At 36.7% G+C, this 21035-nt stretch overlaps 4 protein-coding genes across 4 annotated transcripts; all 4 read left to right on the top strand.

The window, feature by feature from the left end:
- The first annotated feature begins 1297 nt into the window (after positions 1–1297).
- Positions 1298–5044, top strand: Tsp_02976 (putative cadherin EGF LAG seven-pass G-type receptor 3). The gene is made up of 4 exons (XM_003379263.1): positions 1298–1489; positions 1556–3146; positions 3200–4585; positions 4995–5044. Exons 1-4 carry the CDS (start codon positions 1298–1300, stop codon positions 5042–5044), a joined length of 3219 nt encoding a protein of 1072 aa, XP_003379311.1.
- A 284-nt stretch (positions 5045–5328) lies between these two features.
- Positions 5329–6711, top strand: Tsp_02975 (putative cadherin EGF LAG seven-pass G-type receptor 3). The gene is given in 4 exon segments (XM_003379262.1): positions 5329–5592; positions 5921–5997; positions 6388–6401; positions 6419–6711. 4 exon segments carry the CDS (start codon positions 5329–5331, stop codon positions 6709–6711), a joined length of 648 nt encoding a protein of 215 aa, XP_003379310.1.
- A 1056-nt stretch (positions 6712–7767) lies between these two features.
- Positions 7768–9228, top strand: Tsp_02974 (conserved hypothetical protein). Its single transcript, XM_003379261.1, has 5 exons — positions 7768–7814; positions 8221–8466; positions 8574–8808; positions 8996–9048; positions 9084–9228. The coding sequence occupies exons 1-5, from the start codon at positions 7768–7770 to the stop codon at positions 9226–9228; spliced, it is 726 nt and encodes a 241-aa protein (XP_003379309.1).
- A 3116-nt stretch (positions 9229–12344) lies between these two features.
- Positions 12345–18261, top strand: Tsp_02973 (putative laminin G domain protein). The gene is made up of 21 exons (XM_003379260.1): positions 12345–12527; positions 12598–12707; positions 12773–13098; positions 13239–13351; positions 13527–13673; positions 13734–13766; positions 13912–14283; positions 14419–14611; positions 14764–14960; positions 15040–15246; positions 15322–15508; positions 15590–15842; positions 15901–16213; positions 16396–16458; positions 16698–16863; positions 16914–16974; positions 17040–17109; positions 17170–17246; positions 17319–17508; positions 17572–17643; positions 17743–18261. Exons 1-21 carry the CDS (start codon positions 12345–12347, stop codon positions 18259–18261), a joined length of 3852 nt encoding a protein of 1283 aa, XP_003379308.1.
- The last annotated feature ends 2774 nt before the right edge of the window (positions 18262–21035 follow it).

Below are 21035 nucleotides of genomic sequence, written 5' to 3'. Positions count from 1 at the left end.
AGCGAGGTCAAATTTGTAAAACATGATCAATCCAAAGTAAACATATAAACCTGAACAAACAGTTGAAGAATGTCAATCAGAACAAAACACATTTCCACAATCAAAATCAAAACTGCCGACAACTGGTAATAAATACGGCTTACTTGTGCTTCCCCTGAAGCTTATAACAACAGTCAAATTGAATTGCCATTGATTAATAGTTTTTTCACTTCGAAAGAATTGTCAAAAATTGTCGTGTCTGTGGTGAAAAATCAATGTTTGTCAAGGCAAAATTTGCTCTTATCCTTTTAATCCAAAATGAGCATGCTTTAATCAATTTTTTAATTGATTCAATAACTGTCAAACAAAAATGAAACCAAAACCCATCGATATACACCCTGCACAATTGAAAACCGATAATAAATAATGAATAGCAGACAAGAATGAAATGAAAAGTAAAAGAAAAAACCGTATCTCAAGGAAACGCTTATTCATTTCACTTACAGGACTCAGTTGTGTTTGCAACAAATTCATACTGTGACTCATTTGTCAAAAGCAAGATGTGTATAATTAAAGATGACCTTTTTACGCATTGTAAGGTTTTCTTTTTCACAGACAGAATTTGAAAAGGTAGTAGAATAGGCAACTAAAGATATTCCACTTCTTTTTACAATACTGCAAAGCCAGCATTAAGTGATGAATAGTGAAATTCACACATTTGCCTAGATTAATTACTGCCACGTGTTATTAACAAAAAATTATATGCTGAAGTAGATCAAGGTAAAATGACATCAAATTAACGACTGCATAAAAATTAAAGAAAAATCTTCAATGGAATAAATTTAAAATGCTTTTCAAAATTTGTTCTAAAGAATTCGGATATTTTTTATGAGAAAAAATCTTCGGTTCATCTCAATGTGAAAATGAGATTTGATAAACAGCGATGAAAATTAAAATTTCTAATGCGCTTCATTTGGAATGTGCAAAACGAAAAAACAGATGAAGAGAAAAAACAGAGAAACAATATCCACCTTTGTTGAATTATGAAAAAAGAAACAAAATATTGGATAAAATGTACAAATTGATTGTTTAAAATCATTTCAGTTCAAAAACGTCAATTCGCTTATTGATGAGCTACTGGAGCTGTATCACTAGAGGGCAGTTAGATTGCCTTTGACTAATCTCAGCTTAAGTGCGATTGGTCGGTTCGATTCAACTGTGCACCAGAACAGAATTCAGAACGCGTTGCTTATTCATTGTTCCTCACTGCCAGGCCAGTTGAATGTGGTTTTGAACGCGTTGCTGCTTTTTATGTAGCATGCTAGCTGGCGTTCTGTGCTGCTCTCTGCTCTTCCAAGCTAGCCTGTTCAGCTCAGCTGCGGTCCACCCCCAGTCGACTCTGCTGCGCAAAGTATTATACGTGAACAGCACATGCATCGGTGCCGGAGGGCCGGTGTTCCCTTCGTTCGACCGTTGGCTTTTGAAACGGTTCAACGTTCCAGTAACAGCAGTAAAAAACATACACCTGGCTCCGTCGCGGACGTTTCTCTTTTCCAACGGTCATCTTTATTTGAAGAATTCTATCTGTTTGGGCGAGTGGTTCATCACCACTGTCGACGGTGAACTATCCACAGGTGAAGAGGAAGGAAGTGTATCAGCGTTCAGTGTGCAGCTGAAGCTGCGACGTCGACGTCGCGCTTCACGGCATCGGCGAGCACAGTCCAACGACGGTGACCAATGGTCGGGGTTTTCGAAATCTCGTTACGAAGTAAGCGTGCTCGAAGAGCAAGAGCCGCCAATCTCCTTGCTCAACTTCGCTCAGCTGAGCTCAGCTGCCAACGTTGAAACAGTGTCAAGCTGCAGTGTGACAGGTGCTGGAAATGTTCAGAGCCAGAATTTGTTCACTGTGGAAAAGGAGACTGGGCGGCTGATAACAACTGGCAGGCTTGATCGAGAACAAGCCGACAAACACACGCTTCGCATCACTTGCTATGAAATGACATCGAACGGTCGTCGTTCGACCACTGCAATTGTGCTGGTGAACGTGCTCGACCTGAATGACCATGAACCGGTGTTCGAAAGATCTAATTACGCCGCTTCGATATCTGAATCAGTGGAACCAGGCACCACAGTTCTGCATGTACACGCGCAGGATGAGGATGCTGGCCGGAATGGTCGAATCCAATACAGCGTACAACGAACAAATCCTGAAACTCCGCTTCCATTCAGTCTTGGCTCAGACGACGGTGTGCTACGGGTTGAGAAGCCGCTCGATCGTGAAACTTGTCCATTTTACAGATTTGAAGTGCTTGCTTGTGACCAGCCGCTGACCATCACTGAACGTCTTTGTGCAAAAGCGTTGGTCGAAGTGACCGTTGACGATGAAAACGACAACGCACCTGAGTTTGAACAGAGCAGCTATGTGGTTGAAATTGATGAAAATTTGGATCCAAACGACAAGCCGGTCATTGCAAACGTCATGGCGAGAGACCGTGATTTTGGCCATAACGGAGAAGTGAAATATTCCATCGTCAGCGGCAACGCAGAAGGTCGCTTTTCCATAGATTACAACACAGGTGAGGTACGGCTCGTCGACAGAGTCGACTATCGGCAGACTGATCATTATGAGCTGGTGATAAGGGCCCAAGATTCAGCCACATTTTCTTTGTCGAATACAACGCTGTTGGAGATTCGAATACGTGATGTGAACGACCATGCGCCTCAGTTTTATGCCCCAGTTTTCCAAGAATCAGTGCGTGAAGACGTGCCGGTCGGATACCGCCTGTTAAGACTGGCCGCATATGATCTGGACAGCGGTCACAATTCAGAAATCAGATTCCGATTCACCGGACCAGAGGCTAACAACTGTCCTCTGGAATTGGACTCGGTAACCGGCTGGGTAACGGTTGCCAAGCCGTTAGACCATGAACTGGAACCGACTATAGAACTACAGGTGGAGGCGGTAGATTTAGGCAACCCGCCGTTGTCTTCCAATGCCAAGTTAATAGTGAACGTTTTGGACGTCGACGACAATGTGCCCGTGTTCCCGGAAAAGCAGCTTAACGTTTCCGTACCGGAAACTGCACGACGAGGCAGCCTGCTGTTACGAATCGCGGCTCACGATCCTGACAACAACAGTGGTCGTTTGCAATACAGCATAATTTCTGGTAATTCTAAAAGGTGTATCTTTCTTCTTTGCATAATGAACAGAACTTTTCAGGCAACGATGATCGAGCATTTATACTGCTGAACGAGGAGAACAACTATTGCTCTCTGGCGGTTGATCAGCCGTTGAGCTACACATCCAAGCCGATCCATGTACTCAGTATCAAAGTGACGGACAGTGCCGGCCATTGGGACACCATGACCGTTCGAGTGCAGGTTGAAGACGTGAACTCAGCACCAACATTTGCTGAACATTCTAGCACGATTCACGTCCGTGAATCTGAGCCTGTGGGTTCCACTGTGACCGTCGTCCGAGCAATAGATCCAGACGACGGAGAAAATGCCCGGCTGCAATATCAGCTCGAAGGAGGTGAACCGGTGTTCGCGATCGAGCCGTCCACCGGCGTGCTGTTCGTCAATGGCACGTTGGATCGAGAAAGTCAAAGTCGATTCAAGCTCAAAGTGATCGCCACTGACCATGGTCAGCCGCCGTTGAGCGGTTCGATGGATTTGGAAGTCGTCTTGGACGATGTGAACGACAACGCGCCAGTATTTTCTAGAACTCGTTACGTGACCAACGTTTCTGAAGACGCGGCGGTTGGAGTGAGTCTGCTTCATCTGACCGCTACAGATTCTGATTACGGAATTAACAGTCGAATAACGTATCACTTTTCTGATGAAGATCCAGAAAATGACGCGTTTCAAATTGATCCCAGTTCAGGAGTGGTTCGCGTTGCCAGACCTTTGGATCGTGAGCGTCGAGCTGTGTACGAGATAACCGTACTTGCCAAAGATAAAGGCGAACCGCCGTTGATTGGACGCACAACACTGGTGATCAATGTGGACGATGTCAACGACAATGCCCCGAAATTCGACCGTGAAGCGTATCAGTTCGAAGTGTACGAAAACGTCCCAATCGGAACCATCGTTGGACACGTGCTGGCCGTTGATCCAGACGTTGGTGAACATGCGCTAGTCAGTTATAAAATTCTGGGTGGAGACGATGCGGCCGCTTTTGAAATACACTCCCCAATGTCCAACAGTGAAGGCATGGATTTAGTGACTCGCATTGAATTGGATTTTGAAAGTGACCGTCGTACTTATCAGTTTCACATTCAAGCTAGCTCTGGCCAGCTCAGCTCAATGGCCGAAGTACTGGTTCGGGTACTTGATTTAAATGATCACGAACCAGTGTTCAACGATTTCTATCTAGTGGTGTACAACCATGAATCTGATCCTTGGAATAAAGATCTATCTAACAGACCTATTGGGCGGGTGCCTGCTTTCGATTTGGATCTCAACGATACACTGTATTACAAGATTGCTGCCGGAAATGAAGCAGACTTAATTCAGCTGGATAGCAACACTGGTGAACTGCGTCTCAGTGCAGCGTTGAACACAAATCGCCGCATTCGACTTTTACTTTTAATTCAAGTTTCAGGTAAAACTTATTTTTTTATCTGTATTTTCATTTCATGATTGTAAAGTTAAGCAAACACAATTCATGAGCATAGCTTTTCAAACTATTAGAAGTTATAATTTCTTTTAAAATCAAGCCTACCTTTTTGCTTTTCCAACCGGAAATTATGCTTGATACAACTCAGTTATTAGTTTCAAATTTAAAAAAGCCTCTAAAGATTTTCCAGGTGATTGTCAGAAAAGTGTTAACTGCTGTTGCATTTTTAAGAATAGAACAATAAGAGCATTGAGTCTGAGTTGCTCTTCCATGACGAATGCATTCATCATTATCATTATCACCATCATCAGAGGGGTTTCAGCTGTTTTGGGCAGAAAAACGGTCTAACTAATTTTGTTAACAGAAACTTGCTTCGGTATTTTTCTAGTTTTAGTAAAGCAACAACAATTAACTGTTATTCAGAACTGCAATAATCTGCAATGAAACTATCTGATTCTTATCACAAGAAAACAATGACTTGGTATTGTGTATAAATTGTGAAATAATTAATTGACGCCTTTCTTGAAGTGGTGTCATCATTTCGAACTGGTGTTCACTAATAAACTGAGATATTGTTAATCGATCTCATTCAGAGAAGTGGCCTTGGTTTAGTGACGAATCGAACAGCGAGCTCACGTATACCTGGCCTATACGGGAATGATTAATAATTGACCATCTCCATCCGGCAAAGCTGAACTCTGTTCAGCGCCTATCCTCTTTTAATGCATATGAAACAAAACCTCAATTCTATTGACTGCTATTTAATTAACTGGCCAACTTTGAATAGTCAACTGCAAGCGCTGCCAAGAAAGCATAGTATGCAGTTCGAAATGACAAGGAAAATGCGTGATAATGGGGTACTTTTCCTTCTCAACTGTCGTGACTGTTCAAGAACAGCCACGTCTGGAAGCGTGAATTCAATCGAATGCTGCCTTTTGTCGGTCCACTTGAACAGCGCTCAGTGGTCAACGTTTGGCCAACAGCGGTCCAACGTTTATTATCCGTATTATTGAAGAAGCGAGCCTGTTTGCGCATTTGTAGTCACCAATCGAAACAAAGGTCGACGTTTCTCGCCTTTCCAGGAATCGCATCGATTCTGAAGCGTTGACACGGTGACGTGTCACATAAGTATCTAGTTTAATTCTTAGCATACTGCCGATGTTGATGTAATTCAGCATTTTGATTACTCCAACATCGATCGACTAACCGTCCCAACTCTCCTGTACCAGTCAGCTATTCATAAGTGATAAAAATTATCACTTTATCAATTATGCTAATCAAATGCTGTTTACATTTTTATAGCTTAATTATAAATTTTAGAATTTAACAGTTATCAGTTGTCAAGGCGAAAATTTTAGGAAATTCATTACAACCTTACAAAATGGACCAAACCAATTGTAATATTTTATTTCGCCTATCGTTTGCGCAAATGAGCCTATAAATGTAAATTTCTTTTTTTCTGCGATAACAATCTGAAACATAATTATTTGCTTAGTTATTGTTGATCATTAAATATTGACTGACAGAAAACGACTATCGATTACGCAAAATTGAAATCTACTTAAATAAGACAACCTTTCAAAAGATAGTTTAAAATATCACGAGCCACCGTAAAGCATATAAAAAATACTACCAACAATTCCCCTAAGAAAACATTCCAACTCTAGCAACAAAATCTTTAATGGATTGCATCTGGAAATTAATTGATCCATCTAATTTGAAAAACACAAAAAATTACAGAAATCAAACTATTTGAAAATAAGTGTTTTTTTCAAATTAAAATTTAGACTTAATCGATTAAGTTTTGTTATTTTTAAGATGGCATCAATGCTGTTCAAGCAACCTGCACCGTCATAGTGGAGATGATAACAAATTCAGCTTTACTCAACAGCGTCACATTTCGAATATCAGGCTTGACGATGAATTCGTTTCTGAATCCGACCGCTTATGGACGCTTGTTGGATTCACTATCCGCTCTGATCCCTTCAGATCGCCGAGATGTGCTCATCTTCAGCGTCCGTCAAGACAATGAACTGCATGGAGAACCGACGTTGAATGTTAGCTTAGTACTGCGGAAGGCTAATTCGGATCGTTTTCTCAGGTATGATTGACACCGTTCAATTGCAACTTGCGCAACGCAATCAGCTAGCTAGTCACTTTGAACGAAAATTCCCTTATTCCTCGGAGCTAATTGATAACTTCCGCCTACCTGCGACACTAATTACGACTTAGTGCGCTAAATGAAATGGAATGGCTGAAATTAATGAATAGTCTATGCGCCGCGGTTTTCAAAAAAAGAAATTTCAAGCCACATAAAATAGCTCTACTCATTTGAAGAAACTGCTAAGTATAATAGAAATAAGAATAAGAATAAGAATAACCACTATAACAACAATAATATTAGAATTCGCTTTAACTGCAAACGTTAATGGCTATCGTGTCAAATACAGTCAAGCATTGCAAATATCAAACATCATTTTCTCTTTGTTCCTTTGTTACACAAGTATTCTTTCTATTTTAATAAGTTTTCAATCATCGTTTTAATTTTAATTAAATTTCTCCTCCATCTAATTTAAATATAGATGTTCGCCTACACAAATCAGCGTGTATTAAAAGATTTTCTTTATCTCGCGGCATTACGTTACGCCACGTGGAAAAGCTTATATTTCGCCCTCGAACTTTTATTCTAAACTAATTTATCGAAATGCCCTACCAATAACATAGAAAAGGAAAATTTTGCTGTTTTCTTATTTTTTTACAAATTTATTTTCTAAATACTTTGTGCAGTCAACCTTGTCGCTAATGCAGAGACAGTTGCCATTTGGCCGGTCATGTATCAACGCCATCGTTGATCATCTTTGCTACAATAAACAACAATAATAAACTGACAATAAGCAGTCCTATCCGTGTGCGTTCGATTGCCCACACGACAACACTCTCAATTAGCTGAAGATGACTGAGCAATCAAGCGCAACTGTCCCCACCGCGGGATAGTGAGCAGATGGCCAAAGTAACGTCAACGTCACGACTTTTGAAAAAAAAATCCCTAATCTCCAAGAAATTCCATTTTGAAGATTTAAAATAAAAAAAATTTCCACTCTTTCGCAAATGCAGGCAAATTCAAAAAAGCGTATTTACAATTTGGATTGTAGCTTTGAAATGCAACAATGACTAGTATCAAGCTAAATTTTGTTAATTTGGCATCCATTCGCTTGTGTGCACATAAATAAAAATGACGTCCGCCTTTTCCACCAGAAACAACGCTAACGCTTAGCATTACTCTAATTTTCAAATCCTGCTTATTTTGAAAAATGAAACTATAGATATTGGGATATGTCGATTCAATATTGTTGGGCAAAATTCACTGTGAATAAAATCCAATTCATGCGTGCTTTATGAACCTTTTTGCATCTACAGCACAAGCAAATCATTAATTTTCTTGCTCAATTGATTATCAGATGTAAATTATATAGTTCAAGGAAATGAATTGATCATACAGCTGTAAATCTTGAAAGCATTACAAGAGACGTATGTCTAAGATGCAACATAGGATGCATTTTTGTTTTTGCTTGAATTGTAAACTTTCTGTTGCATTTGTAAAAATTTTTATTCCATTTCAGCGGTGAAGAATTACATGAATTGGTCGACTTCAATCGAAAACGCTTGTCAGAAGCATCAAATTTGAATATTCTACCTCTGGCAGACGAACTATGCTCTCGAGAGCCTTGCCTGAACAATGAAAGATGTCGCAACGTGTTGAAATTCGACGGCACCGGAGATTTCATTGTAACAGAGAATTTCATTTTCAAGCCTGTTCATTGCATTTCAACTTTCATTTGCGAATGTCCCATCGGTTTTGCTGGTAAGTTCAACATGTACAAATATTTATAAAAAAAAACTTTAAAAGCGCAACTATTTTTTCAACAACTGTTTCACTAGTAGATAATCAAACGTAAACGGTTTTATTATTCAGTCGTTCAATGCCTGAGTTGCTTCAATGGCCTTCAGCAATAAATATTCCGCTAGAAAAAGCTGAGCTATGCATTATTCGAAAACTGTTCTCACAGGCAATGTTTAGAGATGAGAAAAAACAGAAAACAGCTGTCCATCTTCGCTTTCCGCTATCAAGAATTAATTCGAAATTCATTTTAACCTTCCCAAGGTTATCCATAAATTATCCCTCTTTTGTGCAACTGCAACAGCATCAGGTGCTCTGTTTTCAAGCATTTTCTTCAATTGCGCATTTTTATCGATTCGTTCCGCTCATAAACTTGTAGAAAAGGCTAAGCAAGGAAAATGTGCACAGTGAAGGTAATTACGTTGATATTACAATTCTTGCATAGCGTCAAGAGTGAAATTTAACTTAACTACACAACAAAGTAAATTATTTCTAAGGCGTCTCGGAGACAACTGATTTCTTCTAACCAAACGAAAATGATCATTCTTAGGTTTGTAAAAATAGTTTCAAAAAATTGATTTAAAGATTAAGTTGGCTAGGAAACACAAACAATTTAATTTCAAAATCAGCAGCTTGTGAAACCGAATCAAATTATCTATCCACTGCGCTGAAACTGAAGAAACCGCTTTCTGGTGCTGTTTTCCCGTTAACAAATGCTGCAATTAATTAAATGTCAACAGTATAAATAATTTCCTCTCAAAGCAAGTTACCAATAAAAAGCATAAAAGAACACAGCTCTTTGTTTAGATTAAACACAATTACTCAAAACTTGTAAAAAGCGAAAACTGAATTTCACTAAGCAAAACATTTAAAGTGAAAAATCAAATCCGTTTTGAACAGAATTTGGGCGAACACAGCAATTTTAAAACTCATTTTCGTTGAAGTATTTATTTCTTCTGTGATTACGAAATTTAATAAAAATTATTCAAAGATACTTCCTACTTTCGTAAATTAAAATAGATCAGCAGCTGTTGACCGCATCAAACAATGTCAACAACCAATATTTGGCCGTTTGTGATCTAGATATGGGCTAGCTGCCCTGAGGGGATACAGTCAATAGACGGAGTCGCTGCATATTAGTATTTATAAACTTGAAACCAAGCTTGTTTGAAACATTGCCAGCTGACTTTTTACAAAGTGAATATCCATCTGTTTAATAGTTTTACTTTCAGAATTGTCAAAACAACGCCCCGGTTGTAATATCGAGATCAATCTTTGTTATTCCTCTCCTTGCAAAGCTGGAGGAACATGCCTATCCCGCGAAAATGGCTACTCATGCATCTGTAGACCGGATTTTACGGGTAAGCGAGTTCCACAAACTGACAAATACTAATTACAAGCATCCGCCTTGGGGGAGTTTGGTTTGGCCTCTAGACGAGGCGGCCGTACTAGCGCTGCCTGGCTCATGGTTACCGCTTAATCAGAGCCGCAGGTGCTGGACATGTGAGTTTGTTCACTTCCTCGATCGATTTTAGTGCCATAAATGCCAAATCTTCATGAATTTTGCAAAACGTCACCAAACTGATAAGTCAGTCTGGACCGATGCGATACAGCTAATAGTACATACCAATAATATACGTAATATATATATATATTTGCCTCCATTTCACATCGATCGACATCAAGCGCATGTTTGCAAAAACAAATGAAAAGTTGTTTAAATTCTGCATAATTGAATCCCACATATCCGTCGAGAATAGACGATAAATGTGGGTTACTAGTATTTGCAAAGCTGTTGTAAAGTTCAGTAGAAACAAACGCCATTCAATCTCGCTGATTGACTATCAAAATAGCCACCCATCGGTCGTTAATCGCCTAAACTAGTATGAGTCATTGTCATTTAGTCTGAGTTTCAATTTTCGTGGCCAACATATTTTCGTGTCGACAAGCATACATGTCTGCCTGAGTATGACGAAAATCCAGAAAACGTGAACTTAATTTACTATTGCTTTCCCATGCAGCTGCGCTGAAACAACCTTCAAAACCCATAGGCACCAATTTAATTCTATGATAAAATTAGACAATTAATTACGTTCGCTAGAATTTGAAATAACAACTTCATAATGCAACAGTGATGATCAACAGTAGATCAAAATTCACGCACAACGACCATTAGAAGAAGTTTGAATTTCCAGCTTCTCTTGATCAACATTTTTTTTTCAAATTGAAATCAACCCCTGAAAATTACATCCCTCAGTAATAGAAACTCGACAGCACACGTTTTAACATCTATCCAAGTGTCTCTTGAGGCTCATTTTCACGCTGGTTAATTTTTTCCTTTCACGGGGTTACATCATATTTCGCCTAGATTCACTTCTTTTGTGTATGGGTCACTAATGGCCATTGACACGTGCCTGGTCGAATTGATCCTTGCAGTGACAACATGGACGAGTTAATTATATATGATCTCTGTCCACCTTAATGAAGAAAGTATCGGTAACAATAGAGGTCAGAAAAAATCGGCATCTCGCTTAGCCTTAGCCACCTGCTGTACGAAGAAAACCCAAGGACGCCATTGACTTTCAGAACAGAAAAGCGGAAACGCAAGCAGACGCCGATGAAAACCCACGCCAGTGAATCCACTGATCACACATTTAAAAAAGAAACTTCCAATTTTGCCATACATCTGTCCATATCTTGATCCTTGGATATCTACATCTTGTTTTATTTTTATTTCTGTTCTTTTCTTATGAAAAGATAACTCTAACTAATTAAGCTTCAATTTTGAGCAAAAGAACTTCATTTAGTCCCAAAGAATGCAAATGCAAATATTTATGAAAATTAGAAAAATTATAATTGCAAGTCGTCCTGAACAAAATTCATCAATCATCATTTTCGATTCAGCTTACTTCTTATACAATACATTCCCGGCAAAGCATATATGCGTGTAAAATTAGTCCTCTGATATCGATTCGAGAAAAACAATTGGCAAATTTCAATTGTCCATTATATGAGGAAGTAATTCAACTGCATTTCCGATTGTCTGACAGTTTAATGCTTTTTTTAAGTTTGCATTTTATGCTGCTAAAAGCAACGCTAAAATGCTTGAATTACAGTTTTGTAAGAGAAGCCATTAAGAATAAAAAAAAGCCTTCATACAATGACAGCAATGCGTCATTCTGAATATAAGTAATATGAAACCAGTTACTGTTCACTGCATGGAAGAAAAAAACTTAAAACGCGAAAAACCAAAACATTACCATGCATCACATGAGCATGAATGAAAAGAAAATTCTAATCTGAAAAATTGCTTGTTAGGAAAAAATTGCGAGTTTCCCATTTCGAATTCCTATTGCATTGCGGACATATGCCATGGAGGATCAATATGTACTCTGGTTCAAGGCAAGCAAAAATGTCAAAATTGCACATATGATGCGGATTCAACTAATGAATACTGTGAACTAACCACAAGAACATTCCAGCCTAATTCTTTTGTTGAATTTCCAACTTTGAACCAACGCAATCGATTTAACATTACATTTCAGTAAGTAAAATCTTTCAAGTTCTGCATGCATGCATGCATACATACATACATACATATATATATATATATATATATATATATATATAATTAAAAATTTTAAAAGTTAAATTACATTCATTGCATATTTTAAACTTACGAAATCAATTACAAAAAATAAAAAAGAATAAACTTGGAATTTCAATAATGTTGTTATTAATTAATTTTAAATATTTATTTCAATTTTATTCCAAAATTTGCTAGAAAAATTGTAATCATGATAAATCACGAACGTTTCCAGATTCACTACTACAGTCTTGGACGGAATGTTATTCTATGCGGGTAGACAAAAAGCAGAAAATGATTTCATTGTGTTAGAGTTGGCTAATGGTCGACTGAAACTTTCAATTTCACTTGGAGAATCTGACATAAAGGTGCTCAATCTTGACAGCGATTATACCCTAAATGACGGTCAATGGCACAAAGTACAAGTGATCTATTTCAATCGGGTATGCGTCTCTGCTTTTCTTGAACACTCGAAAGATGTGCAAAAATTGAGTTTTTTATGGTCATCTGCAGACTGTCACTTTGATACTCGATGATTGTGATCCGTTCCTGGCATTGAATCCTAATCGAATTTTTCGATACAGTCAATGTGCCGCTCTTATGGAATTGAAATTAGACGAGAAGTTAGTTTTTCTTTTCTGCAAAGCAGTAAAGAAGCAATCATTTTTTTCATCAAAAGTAAATTTAGGTGTAACGACCCAATGGTACCTTGTTTTCGTTTTCTGGACATAACCAGTCCACTTTATCTTGGAGGTTTGCCAAGTCGTAATCGACATCAGCGCTTCAGAATCATGCCCGTTGGTTTTGTCGGTTGCATGAGCCATTTATACATTGATCACAAAATGATTAATCTAAATCATTACATTTCTAACCAAATGACCGTTCCTGGATGTGCTGCGATGACAAAAAATTGCCGTCGGAATCCATGCCAGCGTAACAGTGCATGCCAAGGCATATGGGAAGATTACATTTGCAAATGTCCCACAGATTACGCAGGAAAAAACTGCTCAGACTGTAAGTTTGAAGGACTTAAAGAATAAATGAAGAAATGTTGATTTCAAGAAAATTTTGAATTTTCTCATTTGAAACCGCTACTTCAGATGTTGGAAAGCCAATCAGTTTGCCGACTTCTTCTAGTTCAGTTTCTTTCAAAGTACCGCCTCATGCTGAAATACCTCTTGTATTTGGAATTCAATTTCGAACAGCTCAAACTGACGCAGACATTGTTGTGGTGGAGTTGACAAGTGGAAAAAAGATTATCTTACAAGTAACTGATTTTCCTTTCACTTTTGCGCAAATAGCAAAAATATAGCGCATATGACTGGACATTTGACATGACATGTGGAATGCGAATGCATTTCAAATGATCTTGCAAATTTACAGTGCAAAACCGATTAAAAATTATAGACAAAAAATATGCATTAATAAAAAATTCATTTTAGATCACCGACCAGCTTGCAAGTGTCACCTTGGAGAGGAAGCATCAACAATTAGCACAACGATTAGTGAGTGATTCGAAATGGCACTCGCTTCTATGCGAGATGCAAAACGACCAGATCATTTTAAATGTGGACTACGTCTATCAGCTAGTAAGAATCACTAAATGGAATAAAGCAATTCAGTGTTTTTCACAATCACTTATTTTTTAGACAATACCTTTAAGTGAAAAGTTGAACGGCATTGTAAAAAAAATAAAAATAAACATCTCCAGTTCAAAAAACAATAATAATCATAATCATCCCTCAAATCCATTCACCGGATGTTTAAAAGTAAATATCATTTTCAAATACAACTGCTTGTGCACGGTTTACAGCTTAAACATTACAGGGTGCTTTTGTCGACAAACCTATGCAAAACAAAAAAGCATATTTACAAATTCTTCATCAGAAAAATATCATCAAGCAGTGCACTCTCCCTGACAATTTCTGCCCGAAAAGAGATGCGGACGGCTACTGCATGAACCTGTGTACTTTGCATCCTTGCCTCAACGGTGGAACATGCAATGATCAATGGAACAGTTACGTTTGTCAATGTGTTGAAAATTTCACTGGGCGCAATTGTGAACATCGGCTTTCTACCATCGGAGGGCGTTGCCCTAAAGGTTGGTGGGGAAACTCTACCTGCGGGCCGTGCAACTGTGACACTACTAAAGGCTATGATGCTAACTGCGACAAGTACACAGGAATTTGCAAATGCACGGTGAGCTATTGTTTTTTAACCAAACTGAAATAATAAATTCTTCACTGTTCACTGGCATCTGCTGTAGTTGATAAAAATCACATCAAACAAAGCCCATCGGTTTAGATAGATCGATAGGTACTTGACGTTTTTCAGGACAAAACTTATTTTGACGACGAAAAAAAGCAATGCACACCTTGCAACTGTTTTTATCCTGCCGGGGCGTTGAATATGAGCTGTAACTCAGAAACTGGCCAATGCCATTGTCGTGGAAATGCGGTTGGAAAACGTTGTGACATATGCGCAGATCCAAGAGCACAAATCAGTCGAATCAGTGGCTATTGTGAAAGTAAATCTATATCACAGTTCGAAAACAACAGTTCAAGAAACACTTTTGTAAAATGTTTGATCATTGAAGAGCATTTCCTGTATTTTTGTAGAACAAACCAACAAACATTTCTGTTTCCTAGTTTCATATTGTAATGTAAAACTTTATTTCAGTAGTGACAAATGGTTGCCCTGAGAATTGGATGAGCGATATACTGTGGCCTGCGATGAAAACAAACAGAACATCCACGAAACCATGTCCAAGAGGATGGCAAGGGCGTGCCACGAGGTATTGCAATGAAAAAGGATTTTGGGGAAAACCCAGACTAGAAAATTGTACTACGGCTGAATTTCAAACTTTAGAAAACAAAGTAAGATGGAATTTTTGTCAAACTTTCTTGGAAAATGTTAGTTAACTTTACATTTAATCACATTTGAAATTATTTTCAGATAAAAGATTTGCAATCGAATTTTAAGATAGATCCAATAACAATTACAGCCGTAGCTGAAAAACTGAAAAATGCAACACAAAGAAAATCTCTATACGGACATGATCTATTTGCTGTTGGTCGAATATTATTGAAAATTTTAACTCTCGAACTCAGTGATCAACATGCCTTGCCTGTTGCTTATCAGCATGACAGAAATTTTGCTTCAGTGAGATGAAACCTTTTCTTTGTTTTAAAATAATAAAACCCGTTTTTCAAAAAAATATATATCATTAATTTACAGAATATAATCGCTAGCTTGGATGAAGCATTTTCTGTCAACATAAGACAAAATGCAGGCGATGCAGATGGACAATTTTTAGAACAAACTCTAGAACTTGTCAATCAGTTCCATGATTATGGGATAAAAATTGCCGCATACCAGCAGAAAAGTCATGTCGATTCAATGGAATACACTGGAAAAAGTGTTGGTAAGTCGAAACGCGCACGAACTTTCAAAACAGCAATAACACGGTGAGCAATTAAATAAACGATGATTTTTCAAATTTCAGTTTACGCAATTCAAACAGTTGATCTGAAAAACAGTGATTTTCAAAGAACTGCAACGCTGGGTAGATCAAAAAAATCAGTTGCTATTCAATTAGATATACAGCCTGAAGTAAAAGGTACGTCAACAACTGCAGTAAAAGACTTTTACTTTATTAAAACTTCATCATTAAATCTGCGCTTAGATTTACACAAAGCCCGAACTCTGTTCTATGCCGTATATGAAAATGCCCATGATGCAGAACTGCAAAGACTGCGGTAAAATGTGAAAATTGAGTTGATTTATTTTCAAAATGCTTACTTAAGCCTTTTTCAGTCCCAGTTTTGCAGAGTGCAATGTTCACAACATACACAGCCCACTATTATCCGTTGGTGTTATTGACAATGCCGGTAAACAGGTGATCAGTATAGAAAAACCTGCATTTTTCACATTTCCCTTGCCAAGCTGGATGAAAAATAACTATCTGATACCATTCTGCATGTTTTGGAATGCAAAAAATACATATAATGATGATGATGATAAATCAGAACCAAAATGGAGTACCCAAGGTTGTTACGTAGATTACTTCAATCGATCACATGTCATTTGTGCCTGCAATCATTTGTCAACCTTTGCCGTGAGCATGCGCGTAAGCTATTCATATATAAATGAATTTACAGACCATACGATAAACAAATAATCCTTACTAAACGTGCCGTATAACAATGTAGAAAGTGAAATGATTATTGAGAAAACAAATTATCATAGATTGGAAAAGAATGACTAAAGCAAAAAAATCCAGACTAGGTTATTGTTGTAAATTTTTTACAGGATTTCATGACTACAGATACGGTTCTGTCTTATTTTGCTCTCACTGTGACAACATTATCCATGGTAATTATTCTGACAATTTTCGTATGCTTAATTTTCACCAAGCAAAGAGAAAACGTTTTCCGCAACGCATCAATGCTCATTTCAATTTTCTGTTATGGAATTAGCATACTGCTGTTTGACATGTTTTCCAGAGCTAGCAATTTTGTGGTAAGCTTTACAATGAACATGCTCCTCTAACATAAAAATGCACTAATGAAAAAATTATCAATTTAAATAAGTGATTTCAACAACACTTGCAGCTCAAATGTTCCGTCATCGGTAACGCACTCCTATTTGTCAACGTGGCACTGTTCACCTGGCTAGTAGTTGTTCCTGTAGAAATTTTCAAAACCTCAACACCTTTGAAGCAAACAAACAACTACCATACTTGGCTCCGCCATATGCTCATCTGGAGTAAGGAACACAGTAAAATTTTCACATTTCACTAATTAATTATTAATTCGCTTATTTATAAGCTATTCCCACGGTGTACATTGCAATACGAATTTTGAAAGATTCATTCAAAGCAACCCACGAGTAAGTGTGCAAATCGATAAGAACACAGAAACATTGTTGAGCAACAAAATTTTCTTTCTATTCAGAGAATGCTGGTTCAGTTTTTACGATCCCACATTGATATTTTTCGCAGCACCTGTAGTTGTATTGATGCTAGTAATTCATTTTTCATCGAAATCATTTCGCCGATAATATGCTAGCTAGCTGTTGTTATAGTTATCCCTGTATGCATCTACAATGGCGCTGATTTTCGATTGCAAACATAAGCAGAAGCTGTTTCCAAATGGCAGCAAGTAAATATTAAGAAAAAAAAACAAAATGTCGCAGTATTACAAAAAATTAATAATTGATTTTCTTTTGTTAAGAAACAGGTTGTATATTTTTATTTGCTTCCAACTGGGAATGGTTGCGCAGTGGTGGTTTTCGTATTTCGCTTTCAATCTCACGTCATACGGGCTTTATTACACTTATTATGGCATGTCACTGGTTAACATGCCGTTAGGAGCGTTTTTGGTTTTCAGCATTATTGTCATCAATACACAGACGAGCAGAAAAGTATCTACTTGATTTAAATGATAAAATTCTTCTCCTTAATATTATACATCTACTCATTTTAAGGCGAATCAATGCAATACAAAGCAAACAGCGGACGCTGACCTCTGGCTTAATATGAATGTTAGTCAGTTTGAGGTGAGAAGTAAATTTTCTTTTGTTTTCAGTTTTTTTATTCTAAATCTGTTCCTTTTCATACGAACATCAATTTGTGTGCAATGACAAAACTGTTTTCAGATGTCTATGAAACAGTCAACCGTTTCTGATGCATGTTATGCAGAAGAATCAACCGAGATGGATCGACTGATGATGACAACTGTCGATGGTCATGAAATTCATAAATTCTCATGTGAGGATATGAAATGGCAAAATTTAAATCATGATGAAAAAATTTACTGGAAAAAAGCGTACGCTGAACAACAACCTCTAGACAGTAGCAGAGTGTACTTGTTGGAAAAAGTGTGCAACAGTGAAAATAGCCAACGTTGCCCTGAAAATAGTTGGCCAAAATTGCCAACGCAGACCCAAGGCTACAACTCTCCACGTGGTAGACCAGTGGCGTTGATTACTGGAACCAATCGTTCACAAATGGACGGCTTGCCCAGTCGAAGGCCCAGCATCGGACGTTCCCCTACATCGCCATCCTCTGGACAAATCAGTCCGGCAATATTGTCTTCGCCAATAAAAGTTCTCCAGTACGGCACTAGTGCACACAGTTCACCAGTACTCGAGATAGGGGAAAAGTTGGACAGATAGATGAAGGCTATTGAAATTTTCTTTTAATCCCTCTTTCTCAGTCTATTCGTACGCATTCTGTCAGAGCATATGAAATGAAAACTTCTACTACACTTTTTCCACTGTCAAATAAACTATTTACACTTTTGTAAGAAAAAATCAGACCATTTATTTCACTGATAATTAATAATTTTTCTCGAAAATAAAATTTAAATCAAAAACCGTCTCTTATTCACTGCATTGAAAACTACAGCTCACAATTGAATTTTCAAACTGAACGCCAAAAAAATTACGTACTGAAAGATATTCAATTGAATACTGACTTTTCACTTCACCCTTCAAGGCGCCTGCAAAACAGGTCACTATTTTAATAACTATGCTATGTTAAATGAAACCTTACTTATAAGCTGCACAAACAATGCAAATATTGCGGTTGAAATGATGTCATAGCTTTTGCTAACTTTGTAAAAGTAATACAATAACACGTCTATTAGAATAATACAATTAACATATCTATTTAATGAAAATGTTAAAAAATAAGAAATTAAACAAACTCTTTGGAAAATAAATAAAAAATAATAATATAAAGGATAAATCATTCTTCTAAATCATTTCATAAGAATATGAAATTTCATATTTTACAACAATGTCATTGTGTGCAAAAATAATAATAATACATTATTATTTAGCTTTTTCGTTTTGTTTCTGAAAGGTCATTTAAAAAGAAAGTTTTAAATGAACACTATCTATTGTTCAATAATTGTTCAACAGTAATAATTGGAAAGAATTTGGAAAAAAAAATCTGCTCCATTTCATATTAGTGTCTTACTATTGAAAGTTGAACAGAAAAAATACAAAAAATGCTGAAAGAAATTCCAATATACACAAATTGTAATAATTTCGTTTAACATTGCAAACAATCAAATAAAGAAACAAAAAGCAAAATTTCAATTGAAAAAAAAGTTCCTCACCTAGAGTAGAAGAAATATATGTATTTCAAATAAATTGTAACAACGATGAATAGATCTGATGATACTATAAATATTCTGCATAGTTGCAAAAACTAATACTGTCATTTAAGCGTTCTAGTTCAAGAGTAATAGAAATTAAGAAAAAATAATCTGACAACCTGCAAAGTCAACGCACTTTTCCACATCTATCACAGGGCCTATTGTTGTTATTCCATTTTTCGTCAGGCAATACTTTAATTTCAGTCGCTAAATAGCAGATCCAAATTATCTATCTACCTTCTTCGTAGATCTGTCAATGAGAGAAATTTCTACAATTTAAAATTCCACTCAGAAGAATTCGGAAAATTCTGAAAATTTCAAAAACCTAATAATTTCATGTTATAATTTTGAAACCAAATGCACTCGGCTTTAAAATGTAAAATTGTATAAATTAACCCCATAATCATCGATGAATTTAAGTTGCACAACTTTAAAACCGTTTCCAATCTTTAAATAAAATCTTTTCACTGCAGACAACATACTTTGTATTGTACAACGGATAATTACAATGAAAAAAAAAGTATTATTATTGAAAATATTGAGCAACAAATTACGTTATCATATCATATCATATCATATCAAAAACAAAACTTTAAAATAAATAGCTACAAATCGCGATAAATTTTCATTGCAACTTTTCCACTGACAACCAATTGCTTTCCAGCTGCATCTCTGTGGGTGGCTAGCATCTGCGTGACACTGAACGCAAGGTCGCGATAAATTTTTCTTGGCTGCACTGTCACGATCACATAACATTACCCCTTCTTGATTTCCTTGAAAAATACCCAAAGGACTTTGTTGGGCTTGGCTTTCAACAGTTGAAACAGAGCAAATTTCAATCACATAAGCATAATATTAAAAAAAAATAAGCAATACATTTATAAACTAGAACTTTTTATGCAAAATGCCTTTTTATGCAAACAATGAAAAAATATTGAAAGAAACACAAGGACATTGTTTTAGAAAAGTTGACATTTGCAACATTGGAAAATTAGTCATTTAAATTTACTTGCGCAACTTGGATTACAAAGATCTTTGACAAAAAGTGTTTTTCAAAATTTGCCTGCTGCTTCTCAGTGAACAGAAGAGCTCATTAATAATAATAATAATTATTATTATTGGAACTAAATTCCAATTCTGATCATCATTGCCAAATCATTTATTAATCATTCTTTCTAGTGTTATTTCAGCGAGCAGAGTTTTCAGCAAAGCAGGTGCAATACTTTAGAAATAAATTTAATTTCAAATTATGCACAAAATATCTTCTCCCTCTTCATTTCTTGATATTTAATTTAAATCTGATCACGCAACAAGCTTCGTTTCCATATCATTCTTTTGCACTGTAATAAAACTTGCAATAATTAATTGAAAAATTGCCAGAATAGTTGTCAGTCAACATAACAAAGTAAAGCCTGCTTCACTGGGCAAAAAATTTCTACATATAAGTCTGAAATGACTACACTTTAAGCAAAAAATTGTAGTTGAACTGTTTTTATTGTACAGCTTAAAATTATTGTCGTGAAACTTCTCTATTTGCAAACGTTTGGTTGGCTATTACGAAAATAAAGTGATACTTTAAACTGTTAGGATAATTTTTATTTCCTTTCACACTGTTTTCAATATAGCCATAAATTGCACTGCTAACTGAATTGGAAAGCAATCTTTAAAAGAATAAATAGTAAAAAAAGACGAAAAAGAGACCAAATCTCACTTGGTTGAAGACATTCTTAATATTACAAATATAAATAAATACCAAAGAAAAAAGAGTCTAATGATGTAGTGTAA

The sequence above is a fragment of the Trichinella spiralis genome (assembly GCF_000181795.1).
Source record: "Trichinella spiralis strain ISS 195 chromosome Unknown Scfld2, whole genome shotgun sequence".
Classification (NCBI taxonomy): domain Eukaryota; kingdom Metazoa; phylum Nematoda; class Enoplea; order Trichinellida; family Trichinellidae; genus Trichinella; species Trichinella spiralis.
Note: the sequence above shows the minus strand (reverse complement) of the source record. Positions and strands in the feature narration are given on the sequence as shown.

Coding starts and splice junctions, on each gene's coding strand:
- Tsp_02976 (XM_003379263.1), top strand. CDS start 1,298: ATGCTAGCTGGCGTTCTGTGCTGCTCTCTGCTCTTCCAAGCTAGCCTG. Junction 1,490..1,555: donor TCAACGTTCCAGTAACAGCA/GTAAAAAACATA, acceptor CTTTATTTGAAG/AATTCTATCTGTTTGGGCGA. Junction 3,147..3,199: donor GCAATACAGCATAATTTCTG/GTAATTCTAAAA, acceptor AGAACTTTTCAG/GCAACGATGATCGAGCATTT.
- Tsp_02975 (XM_003379262.1), top strand. CDS start 5,329: ATGAAACAAAACCTCAATTCTATTGACTGCTATTTAATTAACTGGCCA. Junction 5,593..5,920: donor TTGGCCAACAGCGGTCCAAC/GTTTATTATCCG, acceptor TATAAATTTTAG/AATTTAACAGTTATCAGTTG.
- Tsp_02974 (XM_003379261.1), top strand. CDS start 7,768: ATGACTAGTATCAAGCTAAATTTTGTTAATTTGGCATCCATTCGCTT. Junction 8,467..8,573: donor CCCATCGGTTTTGCTGGTAA/GTTCAACATGTA, acceptor TTTATTATTCAG/TCGTTCAATGCCTGAGTTGC. Junction 8,809..8,995: donor TGCAACTGCAACAGCATCAG/GTGCTCTGTTTT, acceptor ATTATTTCTAAG/GCGTCTCGGAGACAACTGAT.
- Tsp_02973 (XM_003379260.1), top strand. CDS start 12,345: ATGTTATTCTATGCGGGTAGACAAAAAGCAGAAAATGATTTCATTGTG. Junction 16,459..16,697: donor CTGTGACAACATTATCCATG/GTAATTATTCTG, acceptor CAACACTTGCAG/CTCAAATGTTCCGTCATCGG. Junction 16,864..16,913: donor CATCTGGAGTAAGGAACACA/GTAAAATTTTCA, acceptor CTTATTTATAAG/CTATTCCCACGGTGTACATT.